Source organism: Leguminivora glycinivorella, chromosome 17 (assembly GCF_023078275.1).
Source record: "Leguminivora glycinivorella isolate SPB_JAAS2020 chromosome 17, LegGlyc_1.1, whole genome shotgun sequence".
NCBI lineage: Eukaryota > Metazoa > Arthropoda > Insecta > Lepidoptera > Tortricidae > Leguminivora > Leguminivora glycinivorella.
The window spans coordinates 1,172,437-1,193,606 of record NC_062987.1 but is presented as its reverse complement, the minus strand read 5'-3'; the positions used below and the strand labels follow the sequence as shown (position 1 = coordinate 1,193,606).

General features: G+C 36.6%; 1 protein-coding gene across 3 annotated transcripts; it reads left to right on the top strand.

Moving 5' to 3' along the window:
- Nucleotides 1-1,617: 1,617 nt before the first annotated feature.
- LOC125235184 (4-coumarate--CoA ligase 3-like) lies at nucleotides 1,618-18,133 on the top strand. 3 transcript variants are annotated; one of them, XM_048141649.1, is made up of 9 exons: nucleotides 1,618-1,689; nucleotides 4,630-4,832; nucleotides 5,223-5,433; nucleotides 7,036-7,389; nucleotides 13,684-13,869; nucleotides 14,058-14,179; nucleotides 14,524-14,685; nucleotides 15,501-15,671; nucleotides 17,024-18,133. In XM_048141649.1, the coding sequence occupies exons 2-9, from the start codon at nucleotides 4,641-4,643 to the stop codon at nucleotides 17,306-17,308; spliced, it is 1,683 nt and encodes a 560-aa protein (XP_047997606.1). In that variant the 5' UTR covers nucleotides 1,618-1,689; nucleotides 4,630-4,640; the 3' UTR covers nucleotides 17,309-18,133. The 3 variants fall into 3 exon arrangements, with proteins under 3 accessions (XP_047997606.1, XP_047997607.1, XP_047997605.1); XM_048141650.1 differs by lacking the exon at nucleotides 1,618-1,689 and adding an exon at nucleotides 1,738-2,040 and having other exon boundaries at nucleotides 14,070-14,179; XM_048141648.1 differs by lacking the exon at nucleotides 1,618-1,689 and adding an exon at nucleotides 1,740-2,040.
- Nucleotides 18,134-21,170: the final 3,037 nt, after the last annotated feature.

Genomic DNA, 21,170 nt, shown 5'->3' with positions numbered 1-21,170 from the left:
TTTTTTTAACACGATAGTTTCATATGTAACACACGCCATATATTGCACATCAACAACCTGTTACAAGCACTAGGTACTACTGGCAGTTATTCCTTTAGGTAGATTGGAAAGGCATAATTGTTAGAACTATTTTAAGTTGCTCCCATCGTCAAATATATATAAGTAGGTTTAGTAGGTACCTACGTAAAATAGATCGCAAAAATAATGTTAAAAAGCATTCCGAATGTTAATACCTCGATCCAAGCCCCATTAAAACATCACAAATAAAAAAACCACAATTCAGCACCACAAACACTTTTGCGATCGCCACACACAATATTAAATAAGTATAATATCACGGGCTAAAACAACGAACATAATGATAATGACTATCTAAAAGCAGCTGCTAAAATTCGACTCCATCGATCACTTTTATTCATCATGCGTCCGCGCAGCAGCGCAAAGTACGACAAACTAGAAACTTCAGGTTGAAACTCGTTCCCTAAATTCGGATCCCGAACGGAACAAACGCGGGCGGGGGCGCGGGAACGGCGACCGTTTGAATTCAAACTTCACTCATTACTGACTTGCTATGTTTTATTTATTGTTATATTTGAATTCCTTGTTCAACCCTTCGGCAATTTTTTAAATTTAAAACCTAGTATGGGACAATTCCATATTCAAAAACCTAGTATATTCCGTTTACAAACTCAGAAACCTAGTATAGCATGCACTTACTAGGTTTTTGGACTTGAAAATGTTACTTACTAGGATTTTGATTTTGATATTTGCATGTAAGATATGCACTTGCTAGGTTTAGAGGGTTCCGTAACTTTGATTCTAATTGAGATAGAAATACAGGTGTTTTTGCATTAGACGCAGCTCAAAATTTGAGGCTGATTGATTAAAAAAACGTATTTTGACAAAAAATGTCCCTTGCTAGGTTTTGATTTTGGACAGCCGAGATGTACAACACGATCTATTCTATCGGGAGATAAGTTTATGATACAGTTCAAGCCGTAGACATAGCTTGATAAGATAATATTTGTATTTGTACTTACCACCGTACCTTGTTAAGTTGTTACTAGGGATTGCAATCGGGTCCAGCGGATCCGGTAATCCGGCTGGATAAAAGGAGCTGCGAAATCCGGAGGGAAATGGCCGGTTCCGATAAAATTCGAAATACACAAACACAGCAGTTTATGCGGATCGAATGATGTAAATGAGAATGGAAAGTATGAGTTGAACAAAACAAAAATGAATGAAATTGTTTTAGATTTAGAATTTTTTTTATTGTGATAAGATATAGAAATTTTTTAGATTCAAAATTTAGTTTTTACTGTGAGAATCAATTTGTAATGTTAGATTTTTTATACATAGTTTTATTGGTATGATAACAATATTATCAGATATTTTTAAGCCTGTTACTTTTCCTTTAAAATATCCTTTAAAATATTTTTTTATGGTACATTATCTTTGTCAACCTTATACAAAACTGTATCCGGTCCGGCCGGATCCGACCGGGTTTCGGATACAATCAGGCCGGATTGCAATCCCTACTTGTTACGTTGTACCAATTCGAGGTTTACATTCATAAATATTACTGACACGCTATCAGTCTCAATTGTACCAACGACCAAGCAACCGGTTACTTTGTTACACAGTTCTTTATTTCAAGTTCAAAAATACTTTAAATACCAACTCTAAAAGGTTAGTGTTAAAGTTCAAACATGAAGAAATTGAACTATAGGTTAACTGTGATTCTATTGCCTTATCAGTTGGAACTGGTTTTGTGACTAACCAAAGCTGGCCTTAACGATGTGACGTCGTTGTCGCTACGTGGTGGTCGAAACGCACTATAGCTCTGTCGCGCCACTACAGAAGAGCGAGAAGGAGAGGCTAGGAGAAGCGCAAGCGATTGTGACGTTGGCTAGGAACGGCTTTGGTATCTTGTATCAGTTTCAATCATATCGTTGAGTGCTGTGAACGTTTGATTATACACTTTGAGTTGTTTTTATTTACATTTTTATAAAGTTTTGTGGTTATCGATCGTATTTGTAGGTAAGATATTTTTTTTATAGTTTGTGGCAGATAACTTATGGATGTACGGAATTAATAAATTGTCTAGAGGTAAGCAAAGGAGTCTGAAGTATGGTAGAGTTTATTTATGCTGTACAAAAATAAACCATTTATGTGACTATCTATAAGAAAGTATTATTTTCGTGCATTTTATTACACTGATTTTATGAAACAGATAATAAAAAATAATAAATATTGGGGACACCTTACACAGATCAACTTGGCCCCAAACTAAGCAAAGCTTGTACTATGGGTGCTAAGCGACGATATACATACTTAAATAGATAAATACATAACTACTTGTATACATAGAAATCATCCCTGACTCAGGAATAAATATCTGTGCTCATCACACAAATAAATGCCCTTACCGGGATTCGAACCCAGGACCGCGGCTTAGCAGGCAGGGTCACTACCGACTGAGCCAGACCGGTCGTCGGTTTATTTAATTAATTATGTGGTACTTAGAACAGTACGTAAATACAATACTTATGATAAATCTATTTACATAGTAGATTTATCCGATCACGTAACAAAATTTTATTTTATTAAATACTTACATAAGCATAATAACTATTCACCATAATTTGTGAGTTAAATGGTTTACGCCGTGGCTTGCGTGGGCGACGGTCGCGCGATGGTCGCGCGACGGCGATGCGACGCATACGAAATCAAACCTTATCGATATGGAAGTAGACGATGCGATGGCGACGGTCGCGCGACGGTATACAGGGTGGCCCATTCAAATCGGTCAGTATGGGAAAGTCTGAAACTATAAGACATACGAAAGATTTGTTCTTAGGAACCATGTCACCGATTTTGATAAAAGAAAAACTGCATTCATACAATTAAAAAAAAAAGTGTACCCAGCTGGGGAATCGAACCCGGTTGTTTTGAAAAAATAAACTTACACTATTTCTATTCAGATATCGTTTGTGTAGGTCTTAAGCAGTAAAATATCTCTAAGAAACATAATGTCTAAAATGAATAAAATGCATTTTTTTCACATACTTTAATTTATCATAGTAGGTGTTCAAAGTGACCACCGTTACAATATTCAGCAAGTTCACTTCATCTTTACAACAGTGTACAAAAATAGCTATAACACCGTTGAAGACCTAAAAGTAGCCATAGAGTCAACTTTAACGCAGATTCACCACATGAAGATACAAAATGCAATAGTAAGATCGTTACCTAGACGTGTTGAATATTGTATTGAAAAAGACGGTGGTCACTTTGAACACCTACTATGATAAATTAAAGTATGTGAAAAAAATGCATTTTATTCATTTTATACATTATGTTTCTTAGAGATATTTACTGCTTAAGACCTACACAAACGATATCTGAATAGAAATAGTGTAAGTTTATTTTTTCAAAACAACCGGGTTCGATTCCCCAGCTGGGTACACTTTTTTTTTTAATTGTATGAATGCAGTTTTTCTTTTTATCAAAATCGGTGACATGGTTCCTAAGAACAAATCTTCGTATGTCTTATAGTTTCAGACTTTCCCATACTGACCGATTTGAATGGGCCACCCTGTATAACTACGAGCTCCCGCGGCTTCGCTCGCGATAAATGCGAACATTGTGGAATACTCCTTGCCAACTCCTATCGCCCATTTCAGGGAAGTGGGGGGTTAGAAAGAGACAAGTAGTAGCCTATGTCACTCTCCGTCCCTTCAACTATCTCCACTTACAAAATCACGTCAATTTGTCGCTCCGTTTTGCCGTGAAAGACGGACAAACAAACAGACACACACTTTCCCATTTGTAATATAATATTATAAGTATGGATCTACTGTCACTTGATGAGTTTACTACATTGCCACCACTACAAGTATCACCATCGTTTATTTTATTGGCATCGCCTGGACTAAATGGGCCATTTTTTTCAAAGTTGTCCACCCCACTTTTTTTGTAACATGGGTATTTTTTACGCGATTAATACTCAGAATCGCGAGCTCTTTCAATCCTGGTAGGAGAAAAAAAATGTCCCAAGATTTCCATACATTTTTTCGAACCTTCCATTCCGTTACCGCCATACAAAATGTATGAAAAAATGGTAACGGAATGGGGAAAAACCTTGGGACACTTGTTTTCTCCTATTAGAATTGAAAGAGCTCGTGATTCTGAGTGGAAACCACATAAAAATTTCCAAATCCAAAAAAAAAGTGGGGTGGACAACTTTGAAAAAAAAAATGGCCCAAATATAATAACAGCATTACTAAGGTGCAGTAGGTTCAGAAAACGGGTTTTAGAAAAGTTGTAGACCACATTACGAATCACAATATGTCGCCATACATTTTTAAGTAATCCTAAATTATTTCTCGAGATAGGTTCATTGATTAGAATCCAAAATTATTGATTTTCGCCTGAATGAAAAATTGGAGTTATATTTCCTAACAATTAATACCTTATATTATGCACCGGATGTTATTGAAAAAAAAAATAAGCAGTTTGTTATTAAAATAATACGATAGCTAAATTTTTAAACACGTTTTTTTAGGTTTGCTTGTTTAATTGGAATGAATTAGCAAAGTAATAAGCGTCTGCATACTTTTTTTTCAGAAGCCTTTACCATGCCAGCACTGTCCCGAGCCGTTAGAAGGCTGCTATCGCGCCAGAACCTGTTAGTTTTGTCCAGGGGTCAGTCCGTGTGGACTCCGGACAACGTGGTCCGGTCTCCGTACAGAGCCGTCGAGGCGCCGAACCGGACCGTCGTGGAACACGTTTGGGAGAATTTGGAGAGGTGGCCTGATAAAGTCGCTACGGTATGGACAACTTTTTTTATCACCGGCAACGCACCTCCAACACCTCTGGTGTTTCGGGTGTCCATGGGCGGCAGTGATCGCTTACCATCAGGCGACCTGTCTGCTCGTTTGCCTACTATCCCATAAAAAATGTCGTTGTAACTTCTTCTTTATCGTGTAAAGGGATCATAATTAAAGAAGAAGGTATAGCGGGTCAATTACGACTGGGGGCAATTTTCAACTATTAACAACAGCCGTAATAGCCGGAGACCCGGGTTCGATTCCCGGCTTCGCCACCAGTGGGTTTAGCTCCTTTTCTTTTGATCTGATCTATTTCAGTTTATACTATAAGCAACTGAAACTACCACTGTTGTATATTTTTTATAACGTTTATGATAATTTGATTTTCAGGTCTGTGGGTTAACAAACCGTTCGTACACCTACCACCAACTTCATAAACAATCTCGTAATTTTGCTTCTCAACTTCGCACCAAACTCGGAGTAAGAGACGGCGACGTCATTTGTACTATGATGCCGAATTCACCGGAGTATGTGGTAGCTATAGTAGGCATACTGACGGCTGGCGCTGAGTTGACGACGGTCAACCCTATATATACTTCCCGTAAGTGCGTTGTTGTACATTTCCCTTTCTTATGATTATTTTATTTTTATTTATCCAAAAATACTAACGTGGGTACTAATTTAACCTTGAAACAGCGAGCGAAAACCATGTACGATTTGTCTTCCGTCATTTTCGCTTGTTTACATTATGTATTTTTTAACTATCTTAATAACATGCAGCTCTTATCTAAATTGAAAGTAGGTATTTACATAATTTAAACTCAAACTCAAAAATATACTTTATTCGTAGGCCTAATTACAAGCTCTTGTGAATAGCTCATTAGGTACATAGTACTGTAATTTAAATCTAATCTACTTAATTATCAGAGCCATTTATTGTAATTTACCTGATGGTTGATAAATATAATTGGCGAACAGAACTACTGTACTTGGTATAATAATAGTTTTTTTATATAATTGTTTCGGTGTTATTAATAATGTTATGATTGTTTTCTATTATTGGTTGGAAAATATTACATTTGTTGAATTATTATTTTTTGTTTGGCAGTTATTTTTATTTAGTTTTTGACGTACGGTGCACCGGGACAATGGGACAATTTTGACTGGGGGGGTGTGACACTACACGGTTTTTACACAACAAAATATACCTAACTGTGCAATAATCATAGGAGTAGACAAAACAATAAAAATCGGTCAAATTGAAGTTTGATTGCCAGGTTACAGAAACAAACAAGGTTACGCGTAAGTTGTTGAGGTTAATCAACCGAAAGTCTTATCGCGACTAGTCTAAATAAATCTCTTGGCAACAAAGACTATAGAAGACTATTCAGTAGTCATTGTTTGTTGATTGTCCTAGGGCACCCCATAGGTGCATAGGGCCTCCACAAGATCCTTCCACGCCTTTCTATCTTGAGCCACCGCCTTGGCCTCGTTCCAACAGTCCGAACTCCCGCAGCTCGTTCTCAACGCTCCGCCTCCAGGTGTGTACGGGGCGTTTGCGGGCTCGCTTCCCTCCTTGAGGCCGCCACTCAAACGCGATACTGGCGCTGTTGGTAGCTCCTCTTCCGAAGGGTATGACCGATCCATCTCCATTTCCTCTGAGCCACTCCCTGTGCGATCGGAGGTTATCAGCACATACTCCACAAATCCTCATTTCTTATGGTCTTCGGCCAGAAGACACGGAGGATTGACCGGAGGGACTTATTGACAAATACCTGCAGTTTGTGCGTAGCCCCTTTGTCACTCTCCATGTCTCACAGCCGACGAGCATCCCGGACTTGACAATGGATTCGAAGAGTTTGAAACCCAGACAGGCTTGAGTTAAGCAAATGCAGCTTTTGCCTTCCTAATTCTGCTCTCGATGTCCTCGTCTGGTAGTCATTGTTTATACTTAAAATTAATAATCCATTGAAACACGCGTTACTTTGCGGAAATTCATGTGTATCAAAATCAAGACGATTAGAACTGGTTAGCACTGATTGACTAGACTGACTAATTGACTATTCACGAATTAGCGAAGTAATCTTCTAGACTTTGATTGTTACTATGTTTTTACTCGTATACAAGGATGGCGTTGTCCACGTTTAAGTAGGTATGTGTAAATATCGTGAAATTTTATCAATGACTCAAACTTTATTTTCAGATGAAGTACACAGACAGCTTTTACTCTCTAAGCCTAAAATTATAGTTGGGAATATAAACACAGTTGATGTTATAAGAGAAGCAATGATATTGGCCCAATTGGATATACCAATTATATGTATAACAGAAAATGGTAGCTTCCTTCCAAACACTATATCATTTAAAGAGTTAACTGCAGATGTAGATCATAGTGTTCTTAATGATGTAAACAACACAGCTGATGATGTGGCCATACTTCCGTACTCCAGTGGCACAACAGGTTTACCTAAAGGTGTAGAATTGACGCACAGGAATATAGTTACAAACTGTGTGCAGGCCGACGTTGATGGAGTCAAACAATATCGTGATACTACAGGTATGTTTATTCATTGTGTGATTTCGTAAACAGGTAATTTTGTTCATTAATTTAAATACGGTTGTACCCACGTTATTATATCGCTATTGCTGCGACATGTTTCGGGCCAATTCGGAGGCCCCTCTTCAGGCATATAGGAGTTCACGCGACGGCTAAACTCCGCAGACTCAACGTCAATAACGTGAGTACAACCGTATTTAAATTAATTATTTGAATATGTCTCACGAAAGTTTAACGGGTAATTTTGTCGTTAAAAGTTAAAATAGACTTGTTTTCTATACTTAAAATAAAATATTTTATGCAGTGCACGAAATAAAGCACCACATAATTAGAAGGAAAATATGCACAGTAAATAGCTATGTTTAAACATAATTTATAGCAGCGTTTTACCTTACAATAAAACGCATATTAAGCGAAATACCTTATTTGAAGCCTATTTAATATATTGAGAGACAGCGATACTGTTTGTAGATGCGTAGCGGTTCACAGCAGGTACCTACAGCTGAACACCTGTAAACAACTTGCAACTCCAGTTTTACGATTCAGGTTTCCCCTTCCCCCAGGCGACCCGTGCCGTAGGGACGGCAACGATGTTTTATCATTGGTTCTCAAAATATTAATTTAACCGAAGTTGCAATATACCACTTACCAAATATTTAGTTGCATCATTTATAAATTCAAATGTGAAATGACATAAAGACGTATCTTTGAAACTGAATAGTCTAAAAATGTTGTTTACTAGCAGCGAACAAAAAATACCCTCAAATGGGAAAATAAAATAGCCACAGGCGTAGTTAAAAATAAGGCTTCAAATAAGGTATTTCGCTTAATATGCGTTTTATTGTAAGGTAAAACGCTGCTATTAAGCTTCTGTACCGTTATTTGAAGCCTATTTAATATATTGAGACGTGTCTGTATTCGCCTGGTGGTCAAGAAAACGCCAATGTGATTAATTGAATCGCCAATGGAAATAACAACTTCAAGTGCACTTCACACATCAGATACCTTGTGTACCTATATATGGAGGAATGTGAATTGCAGCTGACAGCAGCTGCAGTGACTGAATTGATAAGTGCACAGTGACCTATTTTTCTATTGTAACTCTATATACCTATTGTGTATACGGACCCATAATGATATTAAAATAAATTATGAAAAAACCTGTTACTTTTTTATTTCATCCCTCTAACAAGGTCAGGTCATGACTTATGTTTACGTTTATTTCATGATTATATCCAATTTTAGTATGTTTTTAATGTTTTGACCCCGACTCTGCAATTGCCAGTAAGTAGGGTTATTGCAGTATCATTTCTTTTAGGGTAAGTATAAGCGAAAAACTTAAGTTTTGGATTGTGTGTTAAATTCCTCGCAACTCGTTTATCTCTTTTCAGTATCATAGAATAATCGACATGACATAGGTACATTATATTAATATGTATATTGATTTGCATGACATGATATTATTACATAATATAATATTATAGAAAACAGTTAAGGAACTGATCCATTCATTAATGCCTTATCCAAATAGTCACTATTTATTTCTGGCAATTACAGCATTACATAATAGACAGTGAATATTATAATTACTGCCTTATGGCTATGACATGGCAAAATTTGGTAGCGAAGAAAAATTTTGCTCAATCGGCTACAACTTTAAAAGTGTATAACACTAATGTGCGCAGCTATTGAAAACCTTAATACCAATGGTATGACTAATGTTCCAACAATCATGGTTCTTTCGTGATGTACTTAATTCGTTTTATGAAGTCTAATTTTAGTAATTTTCCCGAGCATTCTAGTATGCCGGAAATATTCTTGGCCTCTTGAGTATAACCCATACTGAACCCATGTGGGCCATGTGTAACGTGGTTCCAATTTTATTAACGGAAATAATAATCTGGGTACGTTTGGTAAGTGGTACGCTTATTATCATATAGTGAGGATAAGTACACTTGTGAATTTTTCATCATTGAAATCTCCTAAGCATAAGATACTCTTTTGGTAAACGAATCTATCATCCAAAAAGGAAGTGTAAGTATATCAAGTAACAAGCCTATTGTCAGGCTTTGTATAAGTATAACTTAGTCATTCGTTATACATTATGAGTATACGTATTAAGGTCATTGAATCCATGTATGAATACAGTCCTAAACAAAGTACCTCCTGTGCAATTTGTAGTATTTGTACTACAACAGTTTAACTTTTAATTGCCTTGGTTAACAGGCTACAACTTAACCTTAGACTTTTTGTCTGGAGAGTTCTCTCCCAGTTTCCTAATATTTTTTGTTAGCTATTTACCCAATATGTATGTACTTTCTGTTAAGTCAAGGATTGGCCATAGGCTAACAACGCCTAGGCGGCTAGACGCGCGTGTGCGAAGCGTTTTATTTGTAATTTGTACACATGTAATAGCCAAAGCTGATGATAGAATTTTCTTCATATATAAATGCCTTTTTGTTTTGGGGAACCAGCTTATGGAAGCGCAAGATGTTACAATCAAATATTTTTCTCCTTAAGGATACGTATGTATGCGGGTAAGACCCGTAATTTTCGTTGGAAGCATAAAGATATATAATCATTCCATTATATGGCATGACGTAGCCTTCTGGTTTTGTAATGAAGAATATGATATTGAGGTTAAGGTACCTATATCTGTAGTTCCGAGATCTGAGCTCCAAACCAAAATTTTGAGACACTCATCAAACCCCATGGGTCATGGGTCATGGGTCATGGGCTTATTCGGCATAGCTTAAAAAATCGTTTTGACGGTCCATCTTTATATGAGTATTAAAATCATTTTGAAACCACGTCAAGTACTTATCCTGCAAAATATTGTTACCAAAAACAATGATTAGGTATGAGAAATAGTTTTCCGAATACCCAATGAATGTGATATATTTATTAACCATAGAGGTTACTTTATTTAAAATGCTGATAAAAAGCTGTAATATGACAGCGTTTTAAGTTTGTAGGTGGGTTTATTACCCCATACATTTTATCACTTCTTACATAGGTGTCCTTTTCCCCTCTTTTATTTTTAAAAACGTGTTATGGCGGTAATCTTAACCTAAAACTCATAATTTAAATACGTATTGTTTCATTCGGACTAAATAATGAGTAGACGAGTCACCCCGTGCTACTTTATGAGGATGTGAACACATTTTAATGTAATGGTTCTTTGTAACATTGGTTCAGGTCGTTCTTGGAGCCTCAAAATATGTAATAACATATCACAACTGCATTCTTACATAGCGAAAAACTATGCAAAAATTTTTGCTATTTCATCCACATAGCCAATTCCTTAAAATGTGTTCAACCCACGTGGGCTTAACTGAACATATGAATGACCAAAAACAGTCCAAAGCAATCTGATCTTTAGATTATTGGCCTCATGTGGCGCCGGAGCGGCCAGCGGGCTAGATAACTATTTGATTAAAATAATAGATAAATAACCCATTTAAGATGTTTGGGAAACGGTTAATATCCTGAACCAAAGAATACTGCGGCCTTGATATGCATCAACACTATCAACAGGTTTACTTAAATGATTAAATGACCTCAAATCCCACTTTAAAACCTAAATCAGTAGGCTGATAAAACCGTGGTTAATTTTGAATATTATCATGTCAACCCACTCCGCGTCAGCGTGAGCTAGGTGTTTCAAACGTCGTTAACGACAAGAAAATATGTAGTAGATAACTATATAGTGGAAAAAGTTCTCACAGAAAAGGAAACCACGTTTATCAAGTCACCAGCAATAACTGTGATAATCTTTTTAGTCTTCACCAGACTCATCATCATCCTCCTTGCGTTATCCCGGCATTGGCCGCGGCCTGTGAAGGCCTGGGGTCCGCTTTGACAAAGTCTTCTCGAGACTATTTAATGTTTACTGGGAAGTGATTCCGCAGTAGAAATATATAACCACTGTCAAAATGACTTGGTAATTAACAAACTAAGCACTTGGTACTAAGCTTAGGAGGCGTTATAATCTTGTGTTGTTTCCTCCATCACACGTAAGTTTCAAAAACGCCTTGCGTAGGCCGACAAAAACCGCTTTAGAAACATGCTAATTGTATTATACCTATTATACCACATCTGCTCGATCTGCTTGTGACGCAGGATATGTAAACACGCGCCTTGCGAAGGCGGCAGGTTTTCAGCAGGCTAAATAAAATATTTAATCGCCTTGCGCAGGCAGAAAATTGAGTCATGAAAATTGCAAGCCTTGCGCAGACTGCAAAATTTTCAGCTGTCTTAACAATCATATTATTCACACGCCTTGCGCAGGCGGGAAATATGAAAATGGGAAGATGCACGTCTTGCGCAGACGGCCGGTTTATTATCTAGATAAATAGTAATACTCATAAGCCTTAATAAGCGGGAAATTTGTTATCGGTACCAAAATAAATAGACATTGGGGAATCTATTTTTCCAAAAACTGAGGAAGGCTTGTACTATGGTAGCAAGGCGACATAATACTCTTATTATAGGCATATGTATACTTAAATACATAATAACACAACCGTAGCTCGGGAAAAAATGGACGTAGTAAAAGGAAAAAGATCCAATTCACAAACATATTTGAATATAATCTCAACGTAAAAAGGGAAAAGCCATTCAAATAAAAGGCTATTTTCAGATGATGGCTCTCTTTCGTTCAACTACGTCTCGCTATTTGTGTGCATCACACAAATATATTCCCATACTGGGATTCGAACCCAGAACAATAGGCTCTGCAGACAGGGTCACTGCCCTACTGGGTCAGACTAGTGCTTTTACACCGTCTTAACACTTGATAATTTTTCCACTCATGCCTGCTTCCACAGAATAATAATTATTATACCAGCCTTTTATATCCTTATATATGTTTTTATTTTGTGTATAGTCCTATACACAAAATAAAAACATACTGGTTGTAAATTTCTTCACACCTTGCGCAGGTAAGAAGTTTTTAATAAGCTAGTGCAATGATGCACCCTTTTACTCTGCTTACGCAGCAGCCAAGTAATCAAATTAATCAAATACGCTCGCCTTGCGTTATTAAACGCTATTATTATAGTTAAGAATTAAAGAGTGACTCTCTCATATGCAGATTTTCTCAATTATCTTTAACCGGAACTTATATTTGGTAATTAATACAACTCTCCACATTCCCGAGTTTCACTTTGTAATCCTTTACTTCCCTGGCAAGCGGCTTAGATTTGATTAAGGCATAAGAATATTACCAAACTACATTTTTCAGAGGTATCCCTGACGATACCGTACTGTGCATTTAAAAATTGCCCATATTTATTTACGGAACATTTTTCGGATTACACAAACATGTTCCACAAAGACGCTAATGATATAGGTTTGTTAGTTACCTTTCTTTAGAGCGGAAAGTCGATTTTAAGGCACACAGGGATCGGATATAAAAGCCAACATGATACTTAGAATCAATACATATTTATTGACGCCCTTGCCAAGTCCGGCAGCTATAGGCTTTACCTTTCGTCTTTTTATCTATTTCTGAATTCCGTTACAGAATATCGATCTATTTAAAGAGATTGTAAAGGAATTTTATCCCGCAGCACAGTGGGCACGCACGGAAATTATCAGGTCACAGCACAGGCTCATCTTCGGCCGCAAGGCAAAACAAACACTAATCGCGTCAATTACGACTTTAATAAGGACTGTTTTAGTCTCAAAGAGGACAATGAGATCATTTTTAAATTTTTACTTTCTTGACCTGTTCCGTGCTTAAGACGAATCGATTCACTGAAAAAAATAACTGAAAAAGAAATAAAAAATCGCTTACTTACGCGATACGCTGCGCTCAAAGTGAATCGATCAGGTGCTCAGCTTCTAAAACATTTAATTTATAATAGTAAACGAACGGTAAAACCGTTTTCTAAAACGATATTTTTGATTAAACTTACGAAAAATTCCAAGAATTAAAGAATTCTAAGAATTTTTTGTAGTGAACCGAACGTTCCGACAAACAGAACGCCAATGATAAAACATCGTTGCCGTCCCTACGGCACGGGTCGCCTGGGGGAAGGGGAAACCTGAATCGTAAAACTGGAGTTGCAAGTTGTTTACAGGTGTTCAGCTGTAGGTACCTGCTGTGAACCGCTACGCATCTACAAACAGTATCGCTGTCTCTCAATATATTAAATAGGCTTCAAATAACGGTACAGAAGCTTAATATTTAATAACTCAAAGAGAAAGATATAAAGTAAATGAATTGACCGTGACGTCACTCCTCAGTATTTCATAGTAATATAACTTTACTGTTTGAAATATTTTCAGCTTCACACCAAGAGTCAATTATAGCAGTGCTACCTTTTTACCACATCTACGGCTTAGCAATTATTACACTTCACAAATTATCCGTGGGGGCTAAAATAGTAACAATGCCAAAATTCCAGCCTAACACATTTTTATCTACTCTGAGGGACCACAAAATTAGTCTGCTGTATATAGTTCCACCCATTGGTAAGCAGTAAATATTCAAATAATATGATTTATCGCTTCGGCAAGGTTAGGCCGGATGGTATTTTTGCCATCTCATTTTTGGCCTACCTGGGCCTCGGGTAATCTGTGGTGCCCATTTGGTTTTATATTGCTATTTCAAAAATATTTAATACAATTATAATGATTCTTATTTTGTTTGACTTTTTCAGTATTATTTTTAGGATCTCATCCAGAATCTAAACAAGAACACCTAACTTACGTGGAAAGAGCAGTTTCTGGAGCAGCTCCTTTACCTAAACTAGATATAGATAGATTCATTGAGAAGTGCAAAGTAAGCATAATAAGTTACATTTGATTCCGCAAAACGAATTAGGATTTTATAAGTACCTTGTTTTTTATGTCCGTTAAATTCGACACATCATTAGGCTTATTAGCAGTAGCTACCAGGTATATCTCTTTGTTGAATAAAGATATAAATAAAAAACATTCTCGAGTAATAAATCACTTTTCGTTCATTGATTATGATTAGTGTGAGAAGATCTTAAGAATAATATGTATAACAGTTAAGTGACAAGTATCTGACTACACAAATACAATTGAGAAATAAAATTCTAAATTAATTTAACAGAAATATTGAAAAACGGTGTATGTTATTCATTTAAGTCAAAATTTCAGCCTAACTTGGACTTCATTCATTTGTATGGCTTGACGGAGACATCGCCGCTGGTTTCAACGACAGCTCCTGGCTCCACTAATTATATGACAGCTGGTTTCGCGATCCCTAACACTGAATTAAGGATAGTTGATTCAGAAATGCGGAATGTCGGACCAAATGAGGTTTGACTACTATTTTTGACATCAAGCTTTACTTTGGCATATTGTAGCAGTGGTACAAATATGGAACACTAACCTAACCCTTTAATATCCACCATAGTCTGATGTATAAGACACTTAAAATTTAACGACGCAACATAATATGTTAACTGTGATGACCATAAGGTTGATAAAAAAACAATTCTTATATATATATTTTTTTTATACTACGTCGGTGGCAAACAAGTATACGGCCCGCCTGATGTAAAGCGGTCACCGTAACCTATGGAGGCCTGCAACTCAAACAGTGTCACATGCGCGTTGCCACCCCATTAGAAACGTGTACATTCCCTTTTGCTGTGTTAAGTACACAGCAAAAAGGAGTGTACAAGTTCTAAGGAGGGTTCGGGTTGCCGACGACTCAAAGGACAATAAACGGAACAAGTTAGTTCCGTAAGACCTCCCGTCATCAGCACACCGCACCCTCGTTGAGCTCTGGCAGCCTTACTCACCGACAGGAACACAACACTATGAGTAGGGTCTAGTGCTATTTGGCTTATATCTAAAACTATGGTTTAAAGGTTCATTTCTTATCATATAAATCTAAGGGTCAACTGAAAATCAGCGTCGTGACACTATGTGCTCCGACACATGCTGAGTGGCATCCTTTTTGGAACAACAATCTGTACATTTACCACTTATGCAACTGCCAAGATGTAACGTGTTGTTTCGAATAAATTTTATTTCATTTCATTTCATTTCAATTAATATGTATACAGTGTACATACATAAGTACATCCGCAATGGCACACTAAATAAGTCTGAATCATTATGTTCAGGTTGGTGAGCTCTTGATCCGAGGACCCCAAGTAATGAAAGGATACAGAGACAACCCAGAAGCCACAAGGAACGTGATAGATGAACACGGCTGGTTTAGGAGCGGGGACTTAGCTTCTTTAGACGAGCAAGGCGCGGTCACTATTTCTGATAGACTTAAAGAACTTATTAAGGTAAGTTGCATGTAAACAATTTATTGGTGCTATTAGATGCTTTTGTTGATGCGAAAGATCTTTTGCATTTCACCAGATGGGCATTTAAACATTATTATTGGGAGCCAGCTACTAGCAGCCGGCGTATCATGCTGCCAATTTTATCACTTATCCACTTGGATAAAGCATCCGTCACGCTTTAGCAAGTATGTCAGTGTGAGAGTGACAGATGTCTTATCCACGTGGATAAGTGATAAAATTGGAAGCATGATACGCCGGCTGATTAGCATAGTTTGAGATTCTTCTACCTCAATCGATCAATCAATGTAGTAATACGATCGACAGTACAGTATGGAGGAGATGTACTTCTCCTCTCATTGACTCAGTAACAAAATACCCTGTCTGTCATGACGTAATGCGGGTCTATTGTTCATTTTGTAGGTATTGGCTAATGTTTAATTATTAAACAATAAAATAAACTATTATTCGTATAGTTTAATATACACCGTATTTTTATTGAATTCCGCTAATTTCGGCATATAGTTAGGCCCGTTATAGAAAACAGAACGGCATAGTTCGTTATACATTGCGATACATGTTACATCAATTGCTGTTGAGAAATGTTCTTTACAATTAACTCTACTAAGTAAGTGTCAAAACTATGACATGTCAATCTCATATCATCTCATAACACACAAAACCCGTTTCTCAACAGCAATTGATGTAACATCTACCGCAGGTGTATGGTGTTTTTTAGATAAAAAATAAAAATAAAAAAACGAACTATGCTATTCTGTTTCCTATAATAGACCTAACTATATACCGAAGTTAACATAATTCAATAAAAACACGGGGAATATATACATAGTGACATTAGTGACCATTACGCTGGCGATGGCGTGAGTTTAGTTCATTTTGTCATGCTATTAAAGGTTAAGGCATCAAATTTACGCGTCACCGTGAATGGCACGAGGATTTGCACTGTGAAAACCTTGCAAAACAAACAACAGAGCAAGTTTTCCTTCAAACGTCAATTACGTAAACACTTCTCGCAGGTACACCAACGTTGTTAGACAGTAATGGTTAAATGGGTACTATATATATGTATATGATATATTTCAGTTAGTTTATGTATGTGTATGATTGTACTTATTTATGTATGTATATTGATGATGCATATAGTATTTAGATAGTGACTTATATCTATTTAAATTTCTGTTTTATTTTCCGCACCAATTGTAAGTTTCTGTTTGGTCCAATGGTTGACTGGTAGAGATTAGAGAATGCCTTAAGGCATTAAGTTCGCCATTTGTACTTTATGTTGTGCAATAAAGGTTAAATAAATAAATAAATAAACAGCCACTATGTTTCAGGTGAAGGGATTACAAGTAGCACCAGCAGAGCTAGAAAGTGTTTTGAAAGAACACCCTTCCGTACTAGACGCGGGAGTTATAGGAGTGCCTGATGAGAGAACAGGAGAAGCGCCAAAAGCTTTCATAGTTTTAAGAGACGGCCACAAAGGAGATCGTGAAGATATCAAGAATTTCGTGGCGTCACGGTTAGCGAGCTTCAAAAGGTTAAAAGACGTAGTTTTCATAGATAATCTTCCTAAAAATCCTTCTGGAAAGTTGTTGAGAAGAGTGCTCAGGGACAAATGATTTTCACATCAAGAACCGCTCTTGATACTTTAAGAACTAGTGAGAAAGTTGCATTTTATCCTCAAGAGTGCAAAGTAATTTCATATAAATTATAACTTGATGCTGGCTCATAGAGTTGACATTTAAATGATGATTTTGATTGATAAATGTTAAAAATAATATAAATTTTCTTTAGTCTGATGTTTTAAATTACTACTAGTGAAAAATGTTGTGTTTTTCGTGACAAAATTTGCTTAACCTACATGCCTTGAAACCCTTGCTACACAGAATTCGACAATATGTAAACACAAAACAATATATTGTAATAATATTGGAACTTACTTGAGGGTAGGTATTGGCACCTGCGGTTTAACGACAACTTTACCCCCTTGTTAAAACACAAGAAAATGTGTAAATGTGTAGGTAATTTAATAATGTGTAATACGTAATTTCTGGCATTGTCTTAACTACTCGTAAGTATAAGCAAAGGTGCCTGGAGTAAGTTAAGTAGCAAAATAGTTTTATTATGACATTTTTATTTGGAACGAAATAGATGTGAACGTGGTCGTAAGTGTATGCCACTGGCAAAATTATACACCGTGTTTTTTATTTCTTTTAAATAAACTTGTCTCACTTTTAGTAAAAAAAAAAAATAATAACATAACAGGTTTGCGTCAAGTATCTGATGGGAAATGTCAAAAAATTATATTATGAAGTAAGTAATATTATCTAGTTCAGCTATTAAAATTATAATTTAAAGAATTAAATATTCACAGAATGAGTTAACAATAGTTTTTTAAAGAAATACATTTGTATTTGATCTAAAGAACATTTTCTAAAATGTAACAAAAAAAACACGATGTATAAAATAATTTATCAACGTTTTATATTTAAAAAAAATCATATTTTTTTGAAAAAATGTAATATTTATTAGGTATATTTAATTCAAATATACATACCATTATACTAACACCGAAGCCGTAATCATTAAATCCACCTTTTCTTCCCAACCTCACTTCGCACAGCCGATTCTCATCACGCAGAATTGAATCCACTGCCACTTGCCTGATCAAGCGGATCATTGCACAGGCCGCCTCCACTACTAGACGGAGCATTGAACACAACTCTAATTCGCTACACATCTGAAATGAAATGAAATGAAATAAAATTTATTCGAAACAACACGTTACATCTTGGCAGTTGCATAAGTGGTAAATGTACAGATTGTTGTTCCAAAAAGGATGCCACTCAGCATGTGTCGGAGCACATAGTGCCACGACGCTGATTTTCAGTGGACCCTTAGACATATATTCTTCCTCGTTCCCTCGCTGAGGATCGCGACCACAAGTAGCGTGTCTCCACTGAATGCGGTCATGAGACATGTGGGCTGCACGATATAGGCTGCGCTACTCGACTTCTTCACACAGTCAGCCGACGTATCATGCTGCCAATTTTATCACTTATCCAAGTGGATAAAGCATCTGTCGCGCTTTAGCAAGTATGTCAGTGTGAGAGTGACAGATGTCTTATCCACGTGGATAAGTGATAAAATTGGCAGCATGATACGCCGGCTGATCATCTCTTACGTGCCCCACCCCAAACACGTTTGCTATTCATTCGCCCCAAGATGATACACTTCTCCTTATTATGTACTAGCTTTTACCCGCGGCTTCGCCCGCGTAATAAAAGTATTCATTAAGATTTTCATTTGGATCCGTAGGGACCGTATAGGTTTCTCTGTAGGTATATTTATCTGCGATTATTTCGATTGCACATAATACTTTTGCTTGCAATGATTGTAGAAATATTACACATCGACCACAGCGTAGGTAATTCTATATACGCTGGGGAAACCTTTATAAACATCCCACATAGCCCGTATTTCGACACTATGATCGGTGGGTAAAAAGTACTTTTTTCTATTATCCCTTACAATTTTTTACATTTTGCTTATACTTATCGCAAAGGTAATCTTCAAGCAAGCAAACAACGATCGTCTTAGAGCACATTTGATTGTAAGAGACCGCCGACCGATTATCCGTATCCCTCTAACGATACCCATATTATCCGTATCCGTATCGCTATCGCTAACGCTATCGCTATCGCTATCGCTATCCCTATCGCTATCCCTATCGCTTTCCCTATCGCTATCCCTATCGCTATCCCTATCCCTATCCCTATCCCTTATCAAGATGTTTAATGATATAACACTTTAAGTTCTCGCGCTTTGTACACATATTTAAAGTCACATACAGGTCGAACGCGATTAATTAACATTATTTTTACCTTTTTTCCCAACGTTTCGGCCAGGTTGCACTGGCCGTGGTCGCGGAAGACTGACGTCCCAGCAAAATGTCACCGGAGATGTAAACAACACAAAACTACCCGATATTAATTTATATAAATGTTCGGGGTAGACAAATAAATATAATCTACCCGCTTTTAGTTAATGTTTATTTCCCACCATGTTTATTTTAAAGGTAAAAATAATGTTAATTAATCGCGTTCGACCTGTATGTGACTTTAAATATATGTTTAATGATTTCTTATCAAGTGCTAAAATATAAAGTTTCATGATTTTATCATTTAAAATTAAGAAATCCCATACAAACTTTCAACCTCTTTTTCAACCCCTTCATCCCTTTTTTCGAAATAAAAAGTAGCCTATGTTCTGTCTCAGGGTCTAAAGATTGTCTGTTCCAAATTTCATCAAAATCGGTTGCGTGGTTTAAGCGGGAAAGCGTAACAGACAGACAGACAGAGTTACATTCGCATTTATAATATTAGTATGTAAGTATGTATGTATAGTATGTATTGGTGATCTTATAATGTGTCCAAAAAATCTAAGGGTTCGCTCCTGGCATATTACAGAAAATGAGTTTTAGGGTTGAACTTGGGCTGTTATAAGATTACTCGATTGCGGTGCTCAAATCGTGGTATTTTACCAGTAAAATTTATAATATGTCTAATGACCAACCGCTCTTTAAAACGGTTAATAATGCGATGTGTGGGTAGTCTATGGTGCACTGACACAACGGGGACATATTTTCCGCTTCCTAAATAATCGAATGAGCTAAAAAAAGAACCGTCCTTAGCGTTACACTGTCATTCTAAAAGGTGCCGGACACACTGTTACTCCCCGTGGCAAGCGAAGTTTAATCATTTCGTCATGTGGTTCTAAATTTTATTGTACCTCTAAATATCATTTTTTGGTTCAAATTGTACGATAGCCCTGGGTTCGAATCGTGTGATAGGCACGGTTTTATTCTAATTCCCACAACACAAGTTTACACTGTGGTCAATCTATGTAAGAAGGACTATAGAATAGCTCTGCTATAGTTGTCTCTTTCTGTATATGTTATGACTGATATGTGTTCTGGATGATAAAATGTTAAGTCCTTAAAACGTTCCGTCTTTTTTTTTCTATGTCTATGTACTGATTATTACTTACGGTGGTTAATATTTAATTGAATGGTTCGTTTACTTTCGGTTTGTTTACAATGTTCGCGATTTCCTTTGACGACAACTTTATTACTGCTCTGATGCTTTTACCTGATGCGTTCATCAAACTAAAAAAAATGAAATAATACATCCTAAGTATAGGTAATTCCACGGAGGTTGAAGTGAATGATAACACACACAGCTAAATGAAGATTAGTACTGATTGCAAAAAAATGAATGAATGAAATGAGTGAGTGAATGTAAAAAAACGATCAATATATTTTTGAAAAACATATACTGATATACTGATAACATATATTGATATACTTATCATTAATGGTATTAAAAGCAGTAATGGTATTATTCGGTGAACTTTATAGCTCATATGAAATTTCACTTCCAACTAAGTATTCAGCTATCGATATATTTTATATCGGAAGGA